The sequence below is a fragment of the Bacillus rossius genome, chromosome 1 (assembly GCF_032445375.1).
Source record: "Bacillus rossius redtenbacheri isolate Brsri chromosome 1, Brsri_v3, whole genome shotgun sequence".
NCBI classification, from domain to species: Eukaryota; Metazoa; Arthropoda; class Insecta; order Phasmatodea; family Bacillidae; genus Bacillus; species Bacillus rossius.
The window spans coordinates 222754146-222781356 of record NC_086330.1 but is presented as its reverse complement, the minus strand read 5'-3'; the positions used below and the strand labels follow the sequence as shown (position 1 = coordinate 222781356).

The window sequence follows — 27211 nt, the reverse complement described above, 5'->3', positions numbered from 1 at the left end:
CGCGCCTAAACGCGTGGAGTGCGGGAAAACAGATCCGGCCAGTTTTGGGCTTAAAAGACATGTTACACAATATATGATTATAAAACAATTAGACATGATTTCCCTTGAATTAATTATCTTTTAAATTGTTATTAAATTGGTTGTTTTTGATTTGAACAGAATAATTACATATTTAATTAAGCGCATTGCCACACCCGGCCGGGCGCTGTCGTCGATTGGGTGTTCGTCGCGGCGCACTTTTACACACCTGGCGGACATCACGCTCGGGCGTGTTCGATGCACTTCAGAGGTGTTGTTGTGACATAACGGCTTGTGCGAACCAGAGGGAGCACCGGCGGTTGGCGTCAATATATAGTCCATATGTGTTTGCGTGCATCATATAACATATTTTCTCATTTGCAACATGCCATTAATTGTTCTCATATCAACCACAGAACAGTGGAAATAAGAACAAACAAACGACTTAAAATCCGTAAAATAAAGACTTGACAAATATATCAGTATGACTAATATGTATACGCTTAACAGTTGCTCGACATAAATTTGAAGTTTTGATGAAACGAAAATATACTATTTTAAGGAAGTAGACTAAGTTAATAACTAGAGACGAAAACGGGATACGGTACTGGCGGTGCGGAGCACGGGCTTAACGGCCATGGTCGGTACGACATCACTTTAGATATGTACAAATACTTATCAAATAGGTAGTGCAATTATCAATAATCCTCTACTCTTAAAGCTTCGCTAGAGACCATAATTCACAAAAAAAAAAAAAAAAAAACAATCTAGCTCCGTGCCGGGTTTAGTTTATTTAAACTGTATGTGTTACATAACGAGGATTTTTGGCTTTGAACTCCCAAGGTAGTTCTTATTCGCGACCTTACGCGAATATCTTTAAATACCACCCAAAAATCTTTACTACTCTCAGTGAAAATAAAGTTTTCCTGAATTATGTGTGATTTCCTTTATAAAATGAAATGTAACCAGAATATTTTCTGTGCTTAAATTTTCAAGCGTTTTAAACGAATTAATGAAACTTCATTAATTAACATTTAATATTGAAGATAATATTCATAGAAAGATAGAGCACACAAAAATGAGCGCTATTTTTTACTTTATTTTATTTATTTATAAATAATTTTTAAATTTAAACCTTTTTGTTACATTATATGACTCATCTATAGCTTCTTTTTTCTGTGCCATCCATGTTAGTCTTAACCTTAACCTATCTATGATTTTTAATTTACACTATTGAAGTTTGATGTTTTGTTGTTGTGCTTAACGTTTCGAAAATTTTAATTTGGATCTGTTTTGGTCGAAGAATATAGAGCAAATGCCCTAGAAATTGACAGGACTTTTTTTCTAACTGTTTTGAAGAAATCGAGATGAGCCGCCGAAGGGCTCATGACGAGGATGATGGTTATGGTGAGCTCAAATTGTAATAAATTCAAATGTCACTTGAATATGCCGGAAAGCAGCGGTTGATAATTCTGAAGGAGAACCTCTTTTACAAAAATAAATAAATATTTAAACCTAACAATTTCCAGACACTTCCTAGAATTTTTTTGAATCATTTTGTAAGAGGGCGTTTTTATACTTTAGTAGTTTATCTTTTTAACAAGTGGTCGGGTTAGGTAATAAGTAAGGTACTTTAAAAACACTATGAAATAGTTTTAACGGTTGCTTGGATTAGTTAGCTACATTGAAATTACTATAAAATAGTAAGGACTGTTGGTTGTGTCACTTTAGCCACATTTTAAATGGCAAATTCCTAACTAACTGTTTACACAATTTTAAAGTATTCGGTAATCATCCGATGTCGCAGCTTTTTAGAACGGAAAGAAAAAAAAATTCACCTTAACATGGTTTTCACATACTACACACATCCCAAAATTTACTCTGAAGGGATGGTATCGTAATTCCTCCTAGTTTGTAAAAAAAATAATTAAAATTACCTAAATATTGTACATTATAATACCTGTGCTTTTATGATGCCATTCATTGTGTACCAGCGATAAATAGGAATATATGTTTTTTCATATACCAGAGGCATTCCTGAATTAACCTTGAAAGGAAGGTTTCTTAATTCCTATTGGTTTGTGAAAAAATAATAATTTACAACTTACATTACAATACATATGTAAGCACGCAATCGCTGACATTCATTGTTTAACGTGTGGGTTTTTAAAAATGTTTTTGGAGAACTTTCTTCAATGTAGATGGTGGTGTAATAAAATTCATTAAAAAAATTACTTTATTGTAATTGTAAGGAATTTTTAATGTTTATATTTCATGTGTTTGGTTTTATTAGGATAAGTAGGTAATTGTATTACAAAATTTTAATTTTGTTACATTGCATTTAAAGTACGTACTATTTTGAGTCATGTTGAAACGAACAAGTCTAATGGAAGCCAAATATTTGAATTGAATTGTTAACGTCTTTCATTTTCTGTGAAGAATACGCGCTGTGCACTGAAGTAACTGACACAAGGAGTTTTGCAATCTTTCCAGGGAATTGTTTACTACAAACTCAGACTCTTTTAATTTTGTTTTTGTCATTTATGAATGATGATAGCTGCTTTGCAATAAAATCATGTTTTTTAAAATGGTAAGTTTGTCACAGAAAATATTTATAAAATCCTCATTAGAGTTCTGTAAAGTTTTGAGACTGCAGTGATCAACATACACCCATTGACGAAGTGACATTTTCTATAAGATTTTCTTCAGAAGCCTCTTCAATGATTTTGCCAATTGGGGCAACACCTGGGCATACTGTACATTCACTTGTATAGCAATTAATGTTTAGTGGATTACACAGAATCTTTGCCAAACAGTGTTTAGGTATAAGTATTTAGTTGTCCATTTGTCAAAGCCTAATTTCCTATTTCTATCTTTAACTTTAAGTTCTGGTGGATTGTGCATACACAGACTGAATGTGTACCACTTTGGCCTGTCAGTATGCAATGTTTTGGTCTCAGCTCGCAAATTTTTAAAAACCTATTGTAATATCTGAGTATCTTTCCTTAAACAATAAGTAAGCTTCGTTCAGATTACACAATATAAGTCATTTTGACATGTTTGTTTTAATTCCATTTGAATTGACTACAATCAAACAGTCCTTAGTACTGGGCATTATTCTGCTTGTATCATCACTTTCATATAATGACAAGCCTGCGAACAGTAGAAAACTTTTCTTTGAGGTTTTGTACAACTGGCTCATCTAGATTCTCATCATCACTAGATGAATCTTCAGCTGCTGAAAAGAGTACGCTTCAATGCAGAGTTTATCGTTTTTACTTTCTCTGCAGAATAATGCTTAGAGTGAATTTTCTTAATGTTAATAGGAAACTTTTTTAGTTCAACTTTTGAAGTATTCAATTGTTCAATTACAATTTTTGGATCTAAAGAAAAGGATGGGTCATGTGGCTGAGAACTGTATTCCTCACTAGTTTTGACTGAAGAACAAGACAGGTCAGAGGGGTCAGGTTGATTAGTATAGTCTACCTTTAAATTTCAAATTTCTTTCCTACAAAAATCACAAATTTTGGCTTCTTTAGGCATTTCAGGATATAAACTTAACATCAAAGATGTTACATTTCTCAGTCTCTTTTTATTCCGAATTGTGTGGTTAGTTTTGTTTAGCAGGTTAAAAAATTGTATTTTAATGAATTTGTTTTTGCTTTCCATTGTCTGTTTCAAACAATTTTTTAAACTTTAGAAAAAGACCATCTCACTGACATCATATAAGGTAACTGTACCAGTAGTTGACAGTGTACCAGTAGTTGACATCTTTTAGTTAATAATAAAAAAATTAGTATATGGGTGCATTCATAACAATGTTTGAATGTCAAAAATGTAACCTGATGTTTGTACTCTATGGTGAACTTGAGACATTAGGAAACCACCCATTAAGCATTAGTTAGTCCGCCATTACAGGTATACTTGTATTGGTAATATGATTATTGTGCTATTCTCTTGTAAAAATACTTAAGCAGGTGAGTTTCTACATGCTATTGCCAACTGCATTGTATTTTATATATTTTTAACAACTTTTGCTGTTGTAGTACTTGATACATGTTATTAAATACATTAAATAAAATATTTTCTTATGTGATCAATAAAATTATAGTTATTAGGTGTTGACAGTTCATTTCAACTACTGGAACAAATAATAAATAATGAATAGTGATATAAGACAAGTTATTTATTTACATTGCTGTATAAGAAGTACCCACATAGTGAAAATTTTTGTCTTTGAATACTGGATCCAGTAGTTGACACTGTTAAGCACTGGTAGAATATAAGAGTGTCCACTATTGGTACATAACATCAGGTTTTTAATTTCAGTGCCAACAATGCCTCCTATAAAAGGCACAATGCTGGATTACTCCATGATCCAAATGGAAAAGGCATTATAAGATGTTCAACGTGGATTACCATTTGCTACTGCTGTCAGGCTACATGCTGTACCGAGGGTCACCCTGATGAACAAAAGTAAAGGAATTTCTCCAAAAGACCATCGCATGGGACCACAGTCTATTCTTACTAAAGAAGAAGAAAAGTTACTGGTTTACTGGATTTTGTCTGTTGCCAAAGCTGGGTTTCCCATTACTAAAGCTGAATTACTAGACAGCGTTCAACATTTAATAAATGAACTGAACAGGTCAAACCCCTTTGTTGATAACCGACCGGGAAGGAAATGGTATGAGTCCTTTTTGAAACGAAATCCTGAAGTACGGGAAAGGGTAGCTCAGAATCTTACATCCTCTAGAGCAAACGTGACAGAGGCTGCTCTGAGAAGTTGGTTTCAAGAGATATATATTTACCTTGAAGACAACAATTCCCTAAATATTCTCAGTGAACTCAAACGTGTATTCAATGCTGATGAGACAGCTTTCTTCTTGAACCCAAAAGCTGGTAAAGTGTTTGTTGCAAAAGGAGGCAAAAATGTTTATTAACAAGTTAACAGCGATGAAAAAGAATGTTTAACTGTTCTTGTAACAGGAAATGCAAATGGCAATTTAGCACCTCCCATGGTAATATTCAAATATGAGAGAATTCCTTCACAAATTGCTAGAAGTATGCCTCCTGACTGGGGGGTAGGCAAATCTGATTCAGGATGGATGACAGGCGAGCTTTTCTTTGAATACTTGTCTAAAAATTTTCTTTCCCTGGCTTGAAAATGAGAAAATAATTACCTCGCCCAGTGATTTTTTTCATTGATGGCCATGCTTCCCACTTAACCCTCCATACCAGCAAATTTTGCGAAGAAAATGGAATCGGGTCATTCTATTAAAACAAGCAATATTCAGATGGAAAGAATCTTTGGAATAAAAGTCATATTTATTTTGTTTTTATGGATTGATATTTTTTTACTTAGCCTTCATAACAAAATAAGCTTATGAGCAATAAATAATTTCACTATTTACATACAAAAAAATTATATTTTAAAAATTGTGTACCAGGACAATGACACTGCTGCCAGGACAATGATAACAACATACAAAAAACTCTGATAGTCCTAGCACATCCATGAAATAAAATGTAAATAAGTTATGTAGGTACCTACTAAAAACAAGAATTAGTTCATCTCATATTGGACTAAAGATATATGCTTGATTATAACAGTAAATACATTGAAAAGCAATAAAATAAAGAGTAATACAATTTCTGCATTTCAAAATGGAAAGTCCCTGAATGTGAATTGAAAAGCACGATTGCCACACGGTACTGGATGTCCAGTCTTCTTTTTAACATTGTGAAAGGCGTTACTAAATATGTCTTTTTCTGGGGGGCCATTTAAATGTTGAATTGAGTTTGTTTTGCAGAATCACCGCATTTACTTTCATCTGTAGTAAACTGGCCATTCATTTTTTGTGAGCCAAGATAATATCCATGATTGCATCCTTCATATGTGGGACATAGACAGCTTAGTGATCTAAAGTGTAATGTTTTTGGTTCATTGGAACTGTGTGTCACTTGATGAACCTTCATGGTGCCTTTGAAAGGGATCAATGTCTTCTTAGACAGGAAGTTTGAGTGAATGGAATCAATAAATTCTGATGTGATCTTAAATAGAAGGATGCCAGGACATTCTTTGGTTGAACTATCCAAAATGGTCTATATTTACAAAATGTTGCATAGCATACTTTGTAGGGCCCTTCAGTCCCTATCTTTCATGCAAAATCTTCATTGATTCGCTCAACAGTCGTTTTTATTTTTTCACTCCCAATCTTGTTATACAATCTTTTTTACCTGGGAAAAGGCTACTATTTTCATCTTTCTCAAGAAACTTAATAATACTCTCCTGAAGTTTAATGGCCTCACTCTTCACTTTTCTTTAATAAATCAAATCTCTCCGATTCTGATTGGCAACAAAACATTTGTATTTCAAAAAAGTTTTGCTTTTATTCAAACACCTGTATTTTTTTATTACTTTTCCAGAGAGTAGTTTGATGAAAAGTTGTTTCAATTTCACACTCTTAATTAGATCATAACTGTCTTTAAGCTGTTTTTCTAAGACATTACCAAAAATAAGCCTTTTTCTGACTTCATTTGGAACCTTCTTACCTCTCAAGAGCTTGCTTGCTTTACTACGTGGTGTAAGATCATTACTTTTATTCTCATTGTTGCATCCTAGTCTGTAATACCTTTTCTTGTATTTATTCGCTTCTCTTTTAGATTTTTCAAGATCATGTTTCAATTTACTGATGTGCAAATAGGCTTTTGCCCGATCTCGACTAACCTTTCTTCTACCAGCACTTATTTTCTTATTTGTATTAAGTGTTGTGGTACTGTTTGATGGACCAGGAGCAGGTTCAGGCGGGTCATCTGCTTCATCTGGTGGAATGTCTGGACATGACTGGCCACTGGTATTATATTTGTTTTTTCTGTAATGTTTAGAATTTTCTTTCCATTTTTTGTGTGTGAATCTCTGTTCTCTCGTCATTTTGCTTACAGGCTTGACAATTCCAGTTTTCTTTTGTCTCTCCTATTTAGCATGTCTTTTTAACTTTTCTTGTAACAATCGTCCTGGGTCATTTTTTATTCTCTCTTGGCGCTTCTTCTCTGCAAGTCTTTTCTTCAATAACCTTTCATCATTTGATTGTTTAATTTTACCCATTATGTTTGCTGCTCTTCAAACCTGAAAATATTTAAATATTTTATAATGCATTTACATAGTATGTAAAGAACAGATGAGTATTTCAAATGTGATTGTGACCTGTTCAACAACAATATTAATTAACATATCCTAATTGGTTTTAAATGGAACAGAATTAAAAATGACACGAGACAATAAATCGTTCAAAGTACTGTCGCAACGACAGCACTGTGAATAATTAGCTATGATAGTGCTTGTCACATGAAGAAGTAGTACTATTTTTTTTCACTATGACCTAACCTCTATTAATTTCCATTTCATTACATAGTTAAGCTTAGTAAATATATTGTTGAGTTAAGGCAAGATAAAAATAGTATTTACGTGTCTTTAAATAGGCATAAAATATTTTGCATTTTGAAAGCCATAATTATTTTAGTCTTCTTAATATCTGGGAAATAATGACAATTTCATTTATAACTGTATGAATATTGACATCTGTGATAAAATGTGGTGGTGAACAAAAATCACGAGATAAATACTACCTAGTATGCAAATAACATCATTGTCCTGCCATGTTGTCATTGTCTTGCCTCATTATAGCCAGGACAATGATGACCAAGACAATGATGAAACAGACTTTAAAAAAGTATATATTGTTCCCTCCAAAATTTTTGAGGTTAAATATTATATGGCCTGTTTATGACTGATATTACACACTTAAAAATAAAACAAACATTATTTTATTACATTACCTGTGGTAAGACTCATTGCCCAGGAAAATGACTGTTAAAAAGCATAAACACTCACACACTTATTCTTCTTTGTCAATATAAGAATAATTTATTCCAAACAAACTTCAATGGACACATATCCTTTTAGTTGATACTTAGCACCAATATATGGCTAAATCCTCTCAAATTGTGCTGCTACCTATCTTTACTAAAACGAATGAATCAAATGATACCAGGACAATGATGATATTCTTGGAGACAACTATTAAATTACAATTACAGTAGTCTTTTGATGTGGCAACACTTACTCAATTATTACTAAGTGATAGTTCTAAATCTATAATATATTAATAAAATTACATACATTAAAAAAATTATTTTCTTTTAAGGTTAAATAAAAAAAAAAATTCAATAAAATATGACCAGTGACAGCCAGGACAATGACTTTTTTTAAACATAAAAACTATAAACAAATTTAATGTGAATATATTTTTTACATGTTAATGTTATTTTATATAGTGAATAGGATGTTCATGATTGTAAATTTTTTGTAATGGTTTTATTTAATCTGAAGAACCACATAGGCCCAAGAGACAACAATATTGCTTGTTTTAATAGAATGACCCAATCATTTTGGTAGCTCTCTTCCCAAATGCTACCCATCTCATTCAGCCAATGGATGTAGCCATTTTTCATAGCATGAAGGTGGTTTGGCGAAAGAAAGTTCACGAATGGCGTCTTCATCATTTACATTCTCCCACAATTCAAAGACATGATTTTTCACCATTGCTAAAGAAAGTTTTGGCAGAAACAGTGACACCCCAGATGCTGCAAAATGGATTTAAAAAGTGTGGCTTGGTTCCATGGAATCCAGATGCTGTTGACTTTTCAAAGCTTCCAACAAGGGATGCTCTTCTTACAGATCCTAAAGCAAGCAGTACCTATTCAGAGAATCTAGTTGTAGCACTGAAAGTTTTGGAAGAAGAGATAGGTACAAACAAACTTGAGGCCTTCAAGAAATCACATGGCATTTGGAAGGGTGATAGTCGTGATCATTCATTGTTTTGTGTATGGAAGAGAATGCAAGATCAAGTTTTGGGTTCAAATCAAGGTAATGCCAGCATGCCAGAAACCAGTCAAGAAAAACCAAGTGACAACACAAATGAAAGTACAGAAGATGTGAACAGACAAGAAGTCAGATCTAAGAGCACGGAAACAGTCAAAATATATCTCCAGAAGAAGATAGTAGACAAGAGGTCAGATCTAAGACAATGGAAAAAAAACGTTAAATATATCTCAAGGAGGACGAGAAATTGGATGTGAAAGCATTGAAAATAGGCCTACAGAAAATTTGGACAATGGCATAGTACAAAAAGTTCAGCAAACATCTAGTGGGAAAATAATTCCTTCTCCATTTAAAAGAGCCCTGTTTTGGCCTGGCCCACAGGTGCAGAAAGCTAAAAAAATCATGAAAGAAAAGATACCTAGTGTTGCGACTTCAAAGGAGTGGGTTTTATATCATGAGAAAAAAGAATCCCAAAAGAAAGAAGAAACAGCAATGAAACAAGAAAGATTGGAAGAAAGAAAACGAAAGAAAGAAGCAAAAGAGAAACTATTTATGTTGAAGGAGAAGAGTAAGAAGCAACAGAAAAAGAAATCTTTACTAAAAGATTCTTCAGAAACTGAAGATGAGGAAGAATATTGGGTGCAGTCAGGGGATAGTCTTGATGACATCAGCCTTATTGGGTCTTCTGACAATGAGTGTGATAATGACTTACTAAATATTGAAAAGGGAGACTATGTTATAGTATCTTTTCCAGGGAAAAAAAGTGTTACAAATATGCTTGCATAATTCAAGATTTAAATGACACCGAAGCAGAAGTCATGGCTTTGAAATCTTGTACCGATACAAAAAAAATTTTCAGGGTTGTTGTTTAATCTGATGTTAGTATGGTCTCAAGGTCTCAAATCTTGTATAAATTACCCTTGCCAAGTATGGTTAGTTCAGGAGATCTTTTGAGATATCATTTCAAGATGACCTTAGATGTATAAGGCTAGAGAACAATGTAAGACACAATTTTATGTTGTATACTGAGTGGGAATCATTTTCTTCTAAAAACAATCCTTAATCTGTTTTAATATATGTATAATTCCATTATTATTTAATGTCATGTGTCCATTCGGTGTAACTTTTTAATTTAGTTGGTCATCTGCTTACTCATGTAGTCAACTAAAACATTTTACAAGTGTCAACTTCTGGTACAGTAACATGTCAAACACTGGTACGCAAATAAATTGTGGGTGTCTTATACTGGTGCATATGCATACGCATCATAAAAAAAATATTGTTTTGATGTTGATTGAACTAAATCAGATTTCTAGATGGTATATTGTAAATAAAAGTTTAACAAATTACAAAACACGTCACAATTTGGATTCGCTTCATTAGTTTAGTTTATTCATTTAAAATTTAGAAAAACACTTCTTAAAGTGTACAGTTACCTTAGTCCTAGATTATTGTATTTTTCAAAGAGCTTCAATAAATGATTATTTTGTAGTACTTACAAAATGATATTCTTGTAAACACTCACAAAATATAAAAATACTTTAAAGGAATTAATAGAACTTCTATCTGAACTTATTTGAGCACAAAAGATTGTTCACTTTTAAACACCTACGTTATGTACTGACACCTTACTCATACCAACTGCAGATGCAGACTACAATATAACACAGACAGAAGAGAGAACTGAGAGTGAGCCTGTCTCAACTTGACTGTGAGGCTCTTGTCAGCTCATGAAACAATCAACAGACCTACCCGCTATTAGTCACCGTTCATGTCACAACTTGAAGAATCATCTGGAACAGACTCTGCTGATTGTTATTTATAAGTGTCTCCTTGCATTTTCAAATAAAATCCATTATAAAGTAAGTTATAAAAATTATTTCCAACTTAACTAAAAAAAAAAACATTATTTTGTAAATAACTAAATTGTTGTATTAGAGGCAATCCTCCTAAGTACATAATTAATTATGATGATCACCATGTCATAAACACATTAAGTAAAGTTAGGGTACTTAGTATTAAACTGAAACAAAAACTTTTAAAACAAATTTTTTTAAATTATTATTTAACTATGAACCCATTACACTCCTACTTTGAAATTTTGAGAATCACTTAACAAAAGTATAAACTACTAGCTGCCCGACCCGGCTTCGCACAGCTATACTAATGGAAAAAAATTAAGCCACATCTCCCATTTACAGTAATGGTAAATAAAAAAGAATTCAGTGAAAATTTATTACAATGCTGTATAATGTACCGGAGAGAAAATGAATAGCACCGATGGTTTCCCGACTCGTGCACACAACGTACAACGCTCATTATACATGCCCCTCCTTGTGGGTATGCCACTGCCGCGCGATGCCCGTTGCCATGGAGACGCAGAAGGCATGAACAATGCAAAATCCTGTTCTCATGCAGACAAAGTACCCATAGTCTAAGATCCCGATATAAAACGACCTTCACCGAGATGTTTATTCCATGAAACGTATTTTATATTTAATTTAATATGTCAATAAATATATTGCGTATGGGTTGCCTAACAAATTTTAGTCCAGGGTATTTTTAATTAATAATTAAAAAAAAATTTTTTTTGAAACATTCCACTGGTGTGATTATTAGATAAACTCTATACCAATCGAAAGTATGAAGCCCATAGAATATGCAAACGTTAGGTTGCCTATTTTTTTCCGGTCACAACTATCTGGTAGCCAGGTATAAACAGGTAAATCTATACTAGCATTTTGCAACAATCTGCTTATTGAATTGAACTTAAATAAAATTAAAGATTATTTAATTATGAACACGGTGGTATAGGGTTGCCTGCGAAAAATCAGTCCCTAATTCCGGTTGTCAAATTTTAAAAAGTAAAATATCGCTGCGAGTGAATGTGTGCGACTGAGAAGTCCCAACCAACCATCCCATGCGATAGAAGAGGACACAGCATAGCAGCTGTTTAAGGTCCGCCCATTTAAAGAAAGAGAGTGCGCATGCTATTTGTGCTTGAAAATGAAAAGGATAGCGATAGACCCGTATATGCTGTGCATCATTTTGGAGTAGTTTATTATTAAAATAGAGAAATAGTCATTTAATTTTTTATTTTTCAATCAATTAATTATTTATGTGTGTTATTTTTTATGTGACACTAAAGTATATGTACACATCTTTAGTGAAGAAGAAGGTTATAGTAATACATATATATTACTAATCTTGCAAATTTTATCTTTATTATTAGAAGACAAAATAAAAAACAACAATTAAAAAAATACTTCTATTTATTGTAAAAAATTAAAAATACAAATTTTTTTTAAAATTATTCAGGTTCGGAGTCATCGGACATATAACTGTGATCTCCAACTTCTGAATCTTCTTCGTCATCACTCTCCGTTTCAGTTCTTTCGACAATGTCTTCTATCTTTAAAGGTGTATGATCCCCAATGAATCCTACGGGTTTTAAATATTCATCTAAGAACCAACCGCAGTTCTCAGGCTGAAGCTTCACGCATATTGGATCCGTTGCATTAAGCCACATGGAATTTACGAAAATAGTTCGTAAAATTTTCTGAATTAATGATATCCAGCATGGTGGTATGGAGTTGGAGTCGAAGCCTTTTAGTTTTTTTAAAAAGTGCTCGCCGTCTTCTTTTGCAGAGTAATTTTTCATAAAAATGCGATGTCTCGCATCATTCACACTGGTGCAGTTCCTGATACCATACATACTAGCCGTAAATTCTTGAACGGCCTTCATTTTTTCATCAATGAAAATATCAGCAGCATCTGTTAATGATGCAAAAACTGTTTGATATTTTTCATTTTTCGAAAATAGCTGAAAAGGTTTTTTTTTCCCTTTATTGTAAAATGCAGCCGTGTAATCGCAACCAGTAAATGCATGGAAGGCTTTGGCATAATTTAATTCCTAACTTCAACGCTAAATCGGTGCAATTAATGCAATCAACAGTTTGATTATTACTCTTTTTAGTAGCTGAACTGGCAAGCCAAATTTCTGATTCGATAAGTTTGTGCATATTTCCTAACAAAATAATCAAAACGTCAGTATCAGAGGCTTTAATTAAAACTTTTGAGCCTGGTTCTGCTTTAGAAGCATGAAAAATAATCCTTGTATCTGCTTCTTCGTGATGACATTCATAATTAGTTTCTTCAGTTTTTTTAACTGAATTTTCCTGAAATTGATAAGAGTAGCAGTGATGGTCGACGGTTAAAAAGATTTTTTTGTTTTGGATTATTGTTACCAAATTGTCGTTTTGCCAATAATCAGCCAGAAACAGCACCAGAGCCTCTTTAAAGCCATAATTTTTAAGGCTTTGCAAAATATTTTCTGGTCTAGTTTGTTGAGGTCCCGAAATTTTGTACGGAATATCGAATTCTTTTCTGCTTTCACGTTCGGAATCTTTGATTGACGGTGATAAGTAGCGATCAAAAATTAAATGTATTTCTGTTGCGTTTGTTGAACATATTTTTATGAGTATTGACTCGGCAATTTTATCAAAAGTTTGAGCTATAGAAGATCCGATTAGATGCAAGTAATAAAAACCATCTATTATTTCAACGTTGATATGTGTTGGCTCAACCATTTCAGTTTTGGATTTCAAAGCCTTTGCTAACGATGATTTTGGAGTTTTTAACATCTGTCCAGTACATGAAAAAAGAGCAGGGGGCAATGGTGCTAGTGGAAAAGTCAGGCAAAATTCGAGATTAATTTTTTTGTTTAGACTTATTGTCAAAAGTCGCCCAAATACGTCTCGCTCCATTTTCAACAATACTTTCTTGTTCTTGTCTTTGGTACTCAAGACTTTAGTCATACATTGAGAAGCAAAATTGCAGATTTTGTTTCGTTTTATTGGTTTATCGAATCTTCCGGGAGTTGAAGAGCATTCCGAGATAAAATTTATTTTTTGTTGATAGCCTGCTGTTTTAACGTTCAGCAGGAAATCAGCAACTTTAGATTCAGCTTTACCAGTTTTTCTTAATTTTACTTTGTTGCAATGAGTGCGAAGTATCATCTTTTTTCGTTAATCCGATATTTTGTTTGATAGATGTTATTATCTTCGTCCTCATGCTGTGACTGAGCGCCCATCTTTGATGTGCAGATATTGAGTCCGCAGCAAGATTATCAGCTAATTGATTGCTAGCATCAGCATTGATGGTTTGCTCTAGCGTTAAGTCAACCAGTGATCGAGCAAAATTTGCTGCAGTTCGTCTAATTCCAAAGGCGCCTCGACGAAATTCAGCTACCAAAGATGAATTATTAGTATACAAATTGATTAAATTGCTCAAATATAACAAGGACCAACTGGCATAATTGGGCTGGTTTAACGCAAAAAATATATCAGACATGTTGAAAATTAAGTCCACGTACAGTTCAAAGTTACTGGTGCAGATACTTCTGGAAAACCGATGGTATAAATTAATTAACTCACAGTACTGGTAATAAAATTGAGCAGTTTTCCCTTTTTCTGCGATCAAAGTCTGATTGCAGAATTCTTTATAACCGTTAACAATACGACTCAATAAATCTGGTAACTCGATTGTTTCGTTGACGTCATACGCAGTCTGATTTGATGAATTCTGTATTTGCGTTTGCAGCAATTCATCCATTGCCTCAAGTATTACATTAGTTGTGGATAAATACTGTTCAAAATGTAATATTTGTAATGCGGCAGCAGTTAGCGGATGCAAGCGCTTGCAACGATTGAAATGCTTGCTGTCCAAAAAGCTATTCATGGAGCCGCCGGCTAATACTTCTGCTTGCACCAGTATTTCCACTAATCCACTGGAGTCAATATATTTTCCGATGGCTCTAAAAAATGCTATCTCTGTGTGGAACGCTCCCAAGTTAACAAAAATGTTATTGTATAGCGGTTTTTCTTGTTCTTGAATTTGCATTGCCATTTTTGCTATCGCTAAATCATATGTCACAATAATTACTGGCTGCTGACATTTTTCAGCGATTTCTTTAGCCATGTTTAATGTTTCATTGACTACTGCATACAATGTTGGTGATGAATTTATGGGAGGCAAATATTCAACTTTTTGCTTCTCACTGCGGTCAAAAGATATACAGTTATAACCCAACCACATAGGTACAGAATCAATTCTTGACAACGACATTATCCATAATAAATCTTTATCTGTTGCTATTTCTGTAGCAGCTTTGCATAACTCCGTTGTATTGGTAAACGAATCTACAGTAATCAGCTGCATACTTGCCTTAGGTTTAGAATAATATGGTCAAATTTCTCGTGATATTTCATTGAAACGCCTTCTCTTGCGGGTAGGCCCTTCTCCATTTCCGTTGTCATTTACTTGAGGCGCTGGTGAATTTGTAGCTTCACCATTATCAAAATTATCCGTTCTATTACTAGAGAATTGATAAATAATTCCAACTGTGTCGTGCATTGTGTCCTTTCCAGAAGTTGTGTCAACGAAGCGGTCAAAATTGTCGAACGCTACGTGGGTGCTGTGTCCATTTGCTGCAGTGATGCCTTTTGGTATAACTTTGTTATCTTGGATCGATGTATATGTCATTTCGGTTTCCAATTCTTCTGCCAAATTATATCCAATTGTATGGCCTTTTACCTGCCATTGTTCCACTTATGGAACATGATTTTGAGAATTTTTTTTCTACAACAAAATTAAAATATTTCATAACATAATTTTTTCCTAGTTAAACAAAGTCCATTTTCAATTTACAGATTTTATTTAGTGACATATGATGCATTTCATAAAGGTAAGCAATTTCTCAAAATGGCAAAATCAGATGCGGTGCGCACTCTTTATTGGTTTTATTTTTATTTTGCTATAATAAAAAAAAAATTATCTATTTAGAAAGCTTAGGGTGCCTTAGGAAGTGTAAAAGAAATGATTCCACGTACGAGTATTCAATTATAACTTTTACTTATCTCACTGGTGTTCCAGACGTTTAGATGTTCCAGAAGTGGAACATTGGCGGGTTCTGGTTATTGCGGACCACTTTACTTATATGCGTCACCGCACGCCTACTGCGCATGCTTCTACTTGCGCCTCGCAGCCACAAACCGTACACGTCATCACATAACTTTCATGCGAGTTACTACCTGCAGTGGAACTCAGTCTGCTCTTACTTAGTTTTCTTTCAACTGTCTAAGAGTTGTGTTATAAAATCATTTGCTGTCATTGCAGTATTTTTAGGTTACCTCTGTGCGTGTGAGGGCTTTTATGGCGAGTGAAACAGTGTTTCGTACAGTGAATGACGCACTTGACTACTTGAATTTTTTGAATGATTCTGACATCACTGACAATTCCGATGCAGAATACGACTTGTGTCCCTTATCTCCAGAAGAAAATGAACGATTGACGGATAATGAAGACATTGATGACAACAATTTGGGAGAAGTGGAGCCGACTGACGTTTGTGGACAGGTAATTTTATTTATAAAATCATGTGCATCTGTGTCCAATGAAACGCAGCAAGAATCATTTCCTTCAACTAGTAAAGAGTTGCCTGCTCCTAAAAGAAATTGTAAAAGAAAAGCTAATCCAAAACCTGGAGTGAAAGGTAAACATATCCCGGAAAAACCAAACTGACAAAAAACTAAAAGCTTCAGTTATGTACTTTCTTCTGAAAATCAAGCGAAACTCGGTGATAAATTTCCTAAATTGATATCCCTTGAGCCTATTGACCTGTTTCTTGAGTTCATGAACAAAAGAACAAGAGTTGCAATTGATCAACCTCATCTCCTGAGGCAATATAACTATGACATGGGTGGAGTTGATGTTATGGATATATTGTTGGGATCTTACCGGCCAAAATTGCGTTCAAAAAAAGTGGTGGTGGAACTTGTCCCCCAACGCGCTCAACATGTCTGTTGTTGCTGCCTGGATTGTTCACAAAGAGCTTCACTCCAAACAATCGTGTTTACATCTGGACCATCTTTCTTTCGGCGACAGGTACGTTTAGTTTTTTTCTATTTGTTTTTCTATTTTTTTTTACTTAACATTTATCTAATCAAAAAAATTTGTTGTTCATTTTACAATGGCCCTCCTGCGAATTTCTCCTCAAAAGGAGGGGCCTAGAGTTGGGCCAAAGCCATGTATACCTCCTTCTCAGCGAAAATCAGATGGGCATTACTTGATTTCGGCATCACACGGAAGATGTGCTCATTTTATCTCCAATACGAAGTACCAATGCAATGTCTGCAAGAAGAGGATCCATATTGAGTATTTTTCATATTTCCATGGACTGAAAGTGTAATAATAGACATTATTGATATGGCTTCACGTGTAAAAGAGATGTTGTTGCACTGTTGACACATCAAACTCAAAATCAGCATTGATCTTGGGTGTTACCCCGTATTTCCATAAAAAAAAGTTTCCAAGTTGATTTTTTATATTTTTAAAATTTTGGGAAATAGCTATTTTATATTGTTATGGATTACATTGTAATGGGTTTATATAGTAATACAGATATTTTAAAAACCAATTGAAGATTTTTTGTATAACCACTTCCTGCCAATGTTCCACTTCTGGAACATAGCAAAATAAATAGAAATTTTTTTTTTCTTGTTATCTATCAATTTTCATTTCTTAATGAAACATTAAGTAAACATAATTCGCAGGAAAATATATAATTTTTGGGGGGATCTTGGGGTGGCGGGTAAAAGGTTAAGTATCGTAATTACTTGCCGAGAGTTGGTTAAAGACTTTACTGCCAATCCAAGAGATAAACGTTTTGCGGGCTTACATGCATAAATGATGTCACTACATATTGACGTTATTTTAATTTTCAGTCCGTTCGAATCTTCATCAGAAAGATTAGGTCCTTCAATAAGATTTCGCATAAAATCAATTAACTGCTTAGGAATGTCACATTCTCCATGAATGACATCATCAGCAGTTACGTTGCGAGAAAGCGGATGAGCATCTATATTTTTAATGCAGCTTCTTAAATAATATGCAACATTTTCAAAGTTATAATATTTTGTCTCCAAAATTTTGAAATTGTTTGCCATTAGAGAAACGTCCATGTCTGTTTTATACACAATTTTTTTGTTACGTATTCCCATAGACGCTTCAATCGTAATAAGATCACCAAATTTCTTCATTAATTTTTTTTGCAAGGTTTCACATCGGTAGTCTTGAATATCATCGAAATCAATTTCATGGTTTCCAAACTCTAATAATAAAGCTTGGTATCTTAAAAATAATTGAGCCAAGTACATAACCTTGTTGTTATCAATTATTTCTGTCTTTATAAAAATTTGATTTGGATTGAAAGGCCAACTGATGTAACTGTCTGTATTTACTATAGTTGGAATCGGTAGATTCTTCCGTGGACCGCTTATTTTTCGATTGATACACTGCGTAACAAGGCAGATGTTACATGATAGTTTGATGTTGAAGTTTGGAGAGAATCACCGAATCGCAAAATTTCCTGCCATATTTTTAATCTGTAGTGGTACTTTGTCACCTTCAGGGAAAGTAAGATTAACCAGCTTCTTCCCACATCTCTTTTGGCTGTGGTCACAAAAAGGACAAATAATTTTGCTTGATGTCGATGCTGTTGATGTTGACTGCTCCTAAAAGAATTAAAATCATTCTTTGAGTAAAAATGGATGAAAACAAATATAATTGAAAATACAACTTCAATTAATAGATTTTCATATTACTTTTTTAAAAAAGCTTAAAAAAAATATTTTATTACCTTGTCAAAGCCCCCAGAAGTTTGAGACAGGTCTTCAACATTACTCGTTTCATCCTCAGCAACTGTAGCACAGGAATCGACACTAGGGTTCAACTGTTGTGATTCTTCTTCAGTAGTTGTAGATACATTGGTATGCTCCTAAAAAAAAAACAATTTTTGCGATTAAATGAAAATGTTTTATATATAAAGTTTATAAACTTCTTGAAAAGAATAGTTGATTGAAAACATCCTCATTTAATTGTTACAAAAAAAAAAGGAAATCAGAACATTTTCTTGTTTAATTTATAAATAACCATTTTTTTAAGTAAATTACAAAAAAATTATGTGTGTTGAAAATTAACAAAACCATAAGTGAATTTTACTAACAATTATTTCAACATGACAAAAATATAGAAGATATATTAGCTTAGATAATTTTAAAGATTCAATTATTATATACTTACTGTATATTCAGCACTAAATTGAAGAAATTCTTCGTTATATTTTTTATTCAAAACGGTCACTTTTTTGTAGCACGTGGTATGATAACCTACAAATTGGAGTGACGCACTGGATAGCTCAACAAAGTTGTATTTAAAGTTTTTTTTTTTTTTTACGGAAAGCTACCTTTAATATACAGGTTTTAAAAGTTTCATCATTAAAATCAATTATTTCGTCATCCGAATCACACAAAAAACACTTTTTGGCCATGTTTTCAAACAATAAATAGTAGCACGTTTTTTCACTTGTATCTATAGCAACAATCTACTCCAAAATGATGCACAGCATATACGCGTCTATCGCTATCCTTTTCATTTTCAAGCACAAATAGCATGCGCACTCTCTTTCTTTAAATGGGCGGACCTTAAACAGCTTCTATGCTGTGTCCTCTTCTATCGCATGGGATGGTTGGTTGAGTCGCACACATTCACTCGCAGCGATATTTTACTTTTTAAAATTTGACAACCGGAATTAGGGACTGATTTTTCGCAGGCAACCCTATACCACCGTGTTCATAATTAAATAATCTTTAATTTTATTTAAGTTCAATTCAATAAGCAGACCGTTGAAAAATGCTAGTATAGATTTACCTGTTTATACCTGGCTACCAGATAGTTGTGACCGGAAAAAAATAGGCAACCTAACGTTTGCATATTCTATGGGCTTCATACTTTCGATTATCTAATAATCACACCAATGGAATGTTTCAAAAAAAAATTTTTTTTAATTATTAATTAAAAATACCCTGGACTAAAATTTGTTAGGCAACCCATATGCAATATATTTATTGACATATTAAATTAAATATAAAATACGTTTCATGGAATAAACATCTCGGTGAAGGTCGTTTTATATCGGTATCCTATACTACCACTGTTGCCTGGTTTTAACCACCCATGGGATCTAATTTTTGGAAAATGTCATCCTGCGTAACATAAGGAACATTACTGTAAAGTTTCAAGTCTGTAAAATATATATACTTGAATAAAAGGGTAATAAAAAACAAATTAAACACAGAGAGGAAAAAAAGCAATAGTTTAGGTTTGCGATTTAAAGTGATAAAAAGTATTTAAATACTAATTGAACTCTTATGAGGGTACTGATTGCTTCGTTGTTAATATCAAACGGGTGTTTTTTACTTGTATGGGAAAATCAAGAATGATAAGGCATCTAGTGTGTGGCAACAATGTTAATAGGCAATAGGAAATAAACTTCTAGCGCCTGCGGCATTGTCAACACACACTTTGTACGTGTACTGCATGTTGTATCTAACCCCCTCCAATGCATTTGATTCTAAATTGGACTTTTAGTAAGAATCTGTAATGTTATTGATAATATAATATAGCCTATAGCCTTCCTCAATAAATGTACTATCCAACACTGAAAGAATTTTTCAAATCGGACCAGTGGTTCCTGAGGTTAGCGCATTCAAACAAACAAACAAACTCTTCAGCTTTATTATATTAGTATAGATTTATGGGAATGTTTTAAAAATTTTAAAAAGGCACTTTTTGAGAAATTAAAAATTTAGAATTTTATTTCTCACAAACACTTTTTATAATAAAGTATGTTTTGTTGTACATAAAGAAAGAGCATTTAAAACTGAGTTAAATGACACCACTCCCATCTCTCTAGCTCAATTAGGAGAAAAGCTGCGGTGATTCTCGAAATATGTCTATTACTTTTTTTGGCGGATTTTGAGAAACTTTACATAGCCGTCATTTGGAAATAGTTTGAAATATTTAAAAAATATAGTGTCATTTTTTAAAATTTCTATGAGGACAACCTTCATACCAAATTTCATCAAATTATGAGGTGGTCAGGTATATACCCTGTGTTGATTTGATATGGAATTACCCATAACAAATGTCGTCTGCTGGTAGTTACCTGGTTTTACTTTTGAACGAGTTTTACCTTTTTTGTGTACAGTAAGTGACCCGTACTCGTACAAAGTGTGACTATTAAATAACGGGGGGAGCTGAATTGTTGCCCCTTGGAAGGGCAGCCCTTCAGGATTTTTCTGGCAATGGTTTGTTTATACATCGACTGGAAGGGCAGCCCTTCCAGTATCTTAAAATGTGTCTATTTGCGTAATTTTATAAACCTGAATTGTTGCCCCTTAGAAGGGCAGCCCATCAGGATATCTTTAACAGTGGTGCTTTTGAAAGGTTGTGTGAATTGTTGCCCCTTGGAAGGGCAGCCCATCAGGATTTTTCTGACAGTAGTGTTTTTGAAAGGTTGTCTGAATTGTTGTCCCTTGGATGGGCAGCCGTTCAGAATTTTTCTGACAGTGGTTTAGTTTAGTTTAGGTCGGGTCGGGTCGGGTCGGGTCAGGTCGGGCCAGGCCAGGCCAGGCCAGGCCAGGTCAGGTCAGGTCAGGTCACTTTACAAACTAACCACTGTCAGAAAAATCCTGAAGGGCTGCCCATCCAAGGGGCAACAATTCAGACAACCTTTCAAAAACACTACTGCCAGAAAAATCCTGATGGGCTGCCCTTCCAGTCACTGTACAAACAAACCATTGCCAGAAAAATCCTGAAAGGCTGCCCTTCCAAGGGGCAGCATTTCATTTGCCCCAAATAACGAGACTGTCGCTGCTATAGAAGAAGGACGCCAGCGACCGACTGTGTGTAGCTTCTGTAACAAAATCATTGTAGCTGTTGCCTTCGTTTATATCGGAGGTTGTTTTTGTGTTTTGCCGGAAAAGGGTAAAATGTGACATTAGAACAATGAATGGTTGTGAAATTTCACATGAAACTTAGAAAAATTGCTACTAAACCTTATAATTTTTTGAAGGAAGTGTATGGCAAGGAATGTTTATCACATGCATGAGTGTTTGAGTGGTTTAAGTGTTTTCAAGACTGCTGAGAAGACGTTGAAGATGATTCACGCCTGGGTCGCCCTTCCAGGTCAAAAACGGATGACAATATCCAGAAATTTGGTTATCTGGTTCAAGCTGACCATTGGTTAAGTATTCGTGCAATTGCTGAAACAATAGGAATTGACAAAGAATCTGTATGGCAAATTTTACATAACAATTTCAACATGCAAAAAGTGTGTGCCAAAATGGTGCCTAAAATCCTCACGTTTGAACAACAAGAAGCTTGTAAAAATGTTTGTACTGACACTTTGAATGTCATTGGAAATGATCCGAACTTATTGGAAAGGAAATAACATGTAATGAATCATGGTTTTTTACTTATGACCCTGAAATGAAGTGCAAATCCGTGCACTGGAAGAGTCCAATTTTACAGAGAGCCAAGAAGCTCAAATGAGCAAATCAAAATTCAAAGCAATTATGATTTTTTATATTCATGGGATTGTTTATCTTCACTGGGGTCCTGAAGATCAAACTATTAATCAACATTACTACGTGCACGTGCTTGCTGAACTCCATGAAAGAATAAGGAAGAAACACCCGAATTGTGGAAGGAGAAGTCATGGGTTCTCCACCAAAACAATGCGCCGGCTCATTCCGCATTGCCCGTCAAGAGGTTTCTAGCCAAGTACAGCATCCCAGTGTTAGACCATCTGCCTTATTCGCTGGATCATGCACCGTGCAACTTCTGTCTGTTGCCTAAGGTGAATTCAGCACGTGTCCTGAATGAGTTGACAGAAGACTTCAGTACTGTTTCCAATAATGGAAGATTCGCATAGCGCATTATAGGAATAGATGAGGGGTGTATATTGAAGATGATAATAAGTAAATATGTATGAAATCAACATTAAATTTGTACAGCGTCAGTCTCATTATTTAATAGCCACACCTTGTATAGTGAGAGCGACTCCACACTCGCCTCAGCCTGTTACCTCTTCATTCATTTCGCGCTAAGTACTGGTCTCCACGGCCCTCCAGCATGAATGACGAACTAAGTCCTTCTCTTGAATATTAAAATGGCGCCTTTCCAAACCAGAGTTCAAGTCCGTAGCGGTCGTGGCGGAGCTCCATCGGGCAGCGTGACGTTCTCAGCGGTAGGGCAGCGGCGGTTGAGGCTGAGTGAGTGCAGCTCTTCGATGGTGATGGAGTGGCTGACTGCTGGCCAGTTGACTCCCTGGTTCCTTCGCTGGGTCCCCTATATATACTCCTTGATGGGTAACAAACTTTTCCTTTGACTGTATCCTACACTATGATTGCTACTGGCGATGACGTGTCCAGCAGGCAGCCTACCTCTTCAGGGATGAATGAGGTTTGCCTGCGCAGTGCATGGAAAGGAGCAGTTGGTCTGCCATCAAGTGCTTGCTCCAAAGTCAAGTTCTGTCACCCTGTACGAGTAAGTTACGGCGTAAAAATTACGACCGTAACACTATAGTTAATACAATATTAATTCCCCTTCAGTCCAATAGTTAAATCACTAACTTCATTTTGTTTTGATTTGGAATGTGTGTCACATTATAACTGTCTAAATAGACACATTAATATAGTATTGAAAATTGCTTTAGTTGTATATTAAAACCTTTGTTTTTTAAAGACATGTCTTTTTCAAGTATTAAAGTGCATTTGTTATTAAGTTGTTAGTAGGATCAGTTATGTGTATATTTTTTAAATTATTACTGCTCGTAAAATGTTAAATAGTTATTAAATTGTTTAACTGTTACAGAACGGGCATATAGAAAAAGAAGACGTGTTTCTGAAAACCAGGAAATAGAAGATAGGTTGGAGTCCCTCATCCTCAGAGTTGGAGAGAAGGTAAGTTTTCTTAACAACATACAAGAGGTGCTAACCCCACTTCAATTGGGTGCAGAGCGTAGGTAATTTTAAACATGTAGGGCTCATCCTCTGGTGCAGTATATAATTAATTGTCAGTTCCTCCCTTTTGTCGCAGGTCATTGTGAACTACTGGGTTCAGCCTGTTTGATGTGGTGTTCTAGTGCAGTATTATTAATTGTCAGTTGCTCACCCACATATGCAGCAGTATTTGTTGTGAACACCAATAAACAGCAGCATACCAGTAGCCTGGCCTATTATAACTGCCTGAAAACAAATTAAATATAGATAAATATAGCTTACGGTTATTTGTTGTAAATCTCATCCAAATGCAGTTCCGAAGAAGCTCATGAAATATTGGCAAGTAAGTCAGATTGCACTGATATTCTAGTAAGTTTTCAAAAGTTTAGTACATAAATCTGAGCTGTATATTAACAAAAACATGGCAAAGAATTACACAAAATATCAAGTAATTTATTTTATAAGCATTCATTAGTAAATTCGTAAAGTCAAACCCGGATTGCCTTGGTTGGAGGCTGGCTTGCCAGTCGCAGATATACCTGATCCCCTTCAGCTGCTGGCACTACAGCTGAAATGAATGCACAAAATAAATTTTATGAAAGTAACTATGTAAAAGCCTAATTCAAATTAGTTATTAACATTTAAAAATAAACTAAAGAAAATAAAGTCTATTTATGTTAAAAAGTACATGTTTTGAAAATCATTTTATTGTTCCAGATGCTATTAATAAATATTTTCTAAAAATAAGCCATGAAATTTCTACATTTCCCTAAAAGTAACATAATCATAATTTTCTAACATCTTTTAAATAATAGCATAATATAATTGCACCATTATATATACTTTTGCAACACATGTCATGCCATTATTACTTCCGATTGACTGGCAGGATATTCTTTACGTAAATATGGCCATAAAATAGATGGTATGCGAGGTTGTTTTTCCAGAAAGACACTAAAGGAGAATAATAATTACAATAGCATTTTTCTTGAAAGAATGTCAAAATTTGGCATTCTTACCTGAAACAGGGTGTATATTCACTGATATTCTAGGTGCAAAACTGTTAAAGAAAAAAAAAATATTTTTCCATGTTATGTAGAATGGCATTTATAATATGAAATGAAAAGCATTAATTTATTTGACAGTACATAATTATAGTATATAGTCTAGCATTTTGTTGAAAATTTTACAAAATTTCCTCATTAAAATATTCTACTTAAGCAGTTTGTATTTTTTTTCTCCACTACAGAATTAAACTGAGCTTTAAACACTACTATGTGTATAGAGTAAGAAATCACTTATTGCCAGGTTTGGTTAAATAGTGGTGTGTTACGAGGCATACAGTTGCAAATACTTATTTTGTTAATTTATGCTCATTTACAAATTCTTTGTGATGTAGGATACTTTTAAGGGATATTAACCAAAGTAAATATAACCTGCAAAATGTGTCAGTATGATTATTGGAACTTACTACTTTAATTGGTTGCAAGAATTCTATCACATCAGGCAGTGAGCATCTCAATCACCATATGTATGTAGTAAGAGTGAACATTTATAATGTTTTGAGAAACATTTAGGCACACGTCCAATATAAACACTTGCTTATTTACATTATTATGTAACCTTTACTGCACAGTTTAAAATAGCATTTTGGTATTATACCAAATTTTACAAGGCATTGCTTCATGAGTCACTAATTTTGTATTCAGAAAGTGAATAAAATACCACTACAGATACTGCATTGTAGGTATGCCTGTAGCTCCATTTGCACCATACACCAGAACTATACCGGTAACAAAAGGGACACCATGGTACATCCACATCTTAATTTTCACAACTAGTTTACATTCTAGTGCAGAGCCATTCCATTTCAATCCAGGTAGGAGCGTGTCAGGTCACCATCTCGGATTTGCTTTAAAAAATTACAACAGTTACAACCAGTGGAGACAAGAAGTGTGCTGAAAGGATTTTGCCCAAAAATTTTTTTACCCATGTTATAGCTTTTTGAAGTTGGTTAAAAATCAAAAAAAGGTGGAAAAAAGCACGTTTTAAAATGAGTGGAATTTCGAAACTATTTAACAAATTACATTGATTTTTTTTTAATTTGTAGCTATTATATTGAACTACAGAATGGTATGGTTCTAATGAGCCCCATGACAATACAGTGTAAACTATATAACAACACTTAACGGACTTTAATTGTATTTTCTTATGTATTTTACTGATATCTTGAGATACTGTTGGATTATCTTGATTATATAAAAAGTATTTTTCTAATAGTTTCGCTGTATCAAGTGCTTAATGAAACTTTATCGTCAATGCACAAAGATTTTCATTTACTCGCCATGTTTACAGTTCGAAAGTCTGTAAGCAACTGGGAAAATGATAACATGTAACAACTTGACAAGAGTCTATTTACCGAGGTAAACATGTGCAAGTTCATCATACAAAAACAAAAGACAAAATTTCTTAGAATCTCCGGTACGTCAGTCGAAGTAAACACGTGCTAGATAATAAAACAACACAATAGCAAACAAAAGAACGTACACAGCTGCAGTTCTGAACAACTTCGGCAACTTAGAAAGTACTTCTTAATGATTTATAATGCTGTATTGTCTTCGTTAAATAGAGTGAGCATGACGCTGTATAGACTGTATTATTGTATAGAAAACAAGGCAAAACCAACCAAAGTCAAGCAATTTCGACGTTTTAAGGAGTTTGTCGTTAAATCGAGATACGTTATCAAGAGTTTACACTGTATCTTTAAGGGGGGGAAACTCAAAAATTTGATTTTTTTTCCTTCAAAAAACCTGTTTACATGGAAAAAACTAATTTTCATAAAAAGTAATTCTGGCAATATATAGATATGTAGACCTATTACAGTAGTTTTACGAAAAAATTGTTTTTAATTCAATGATGCACGGAATTATTAAGATTTAACTTTAAAATTTTTAAAAATTTTACAAAAGTGTCATTTTTGATTGACAATTACTCAAACCCCCATTTCTTATAAATATGGAAATTGGTCAGTTTGTAGTCCTAACCTTTGGTAGTAAGTAGCTTGCACTTTGTTGGATAGTGTGTTCTTGCCTGTAACCATTTCTAGAATTTTTTGAAAATGTAAATTTATTACATTTTCTAAGGACTGCACGCTCAATTAACAAATAAGTTTTGCTGGTCTCTAAATATGAGATATAATTTGTAACTGGTTCTGAAATTGGGAAAACTTTGGGAAATATGAAGGGGGAGTCCCTATCTGAATATTCCCAGGTGCTGTAAGGGGAATCCCTGGTAGCTTCAAGGGAATTCCCTGGTGACCACAAGGGGACTGACCTACAGAACTACAAGGGAATTCCCAAACCTTTGCTATTACATTTGTGTTATGTGTGTTGATGGGTGATGTTCAGCT

The 27211-nt window shown here is 34.1% G+C and overlaps 1 protein-coding gene across 1 annotated transcript in view; it reads left to right on the top strand.

Moving 5' to 3' along the window:
- The first annotated feature begins 1197 nt into the window (after positions 1-1197).
- LOC134527317 (nuclear cap-binding protein subunit 1) overlaps positions 1198-27211 on the top strand; it is a 377088-nt gene continuing 351074 nt past the window's right edge. The window contains exons 1-2 of the mRNA XM_063359877.1: positions 1198-1425; positions 23675-23763. Coding sequence (XP_063215947.1) covers positions 1386-1425; positions 23675-23763 — 129 coding nt within the window. The 5' untranslated portion in view covers positions 1198-1385. The remainder of the gene's footprint in view (positions 1426-23674; positions 23764-27211) is intronic.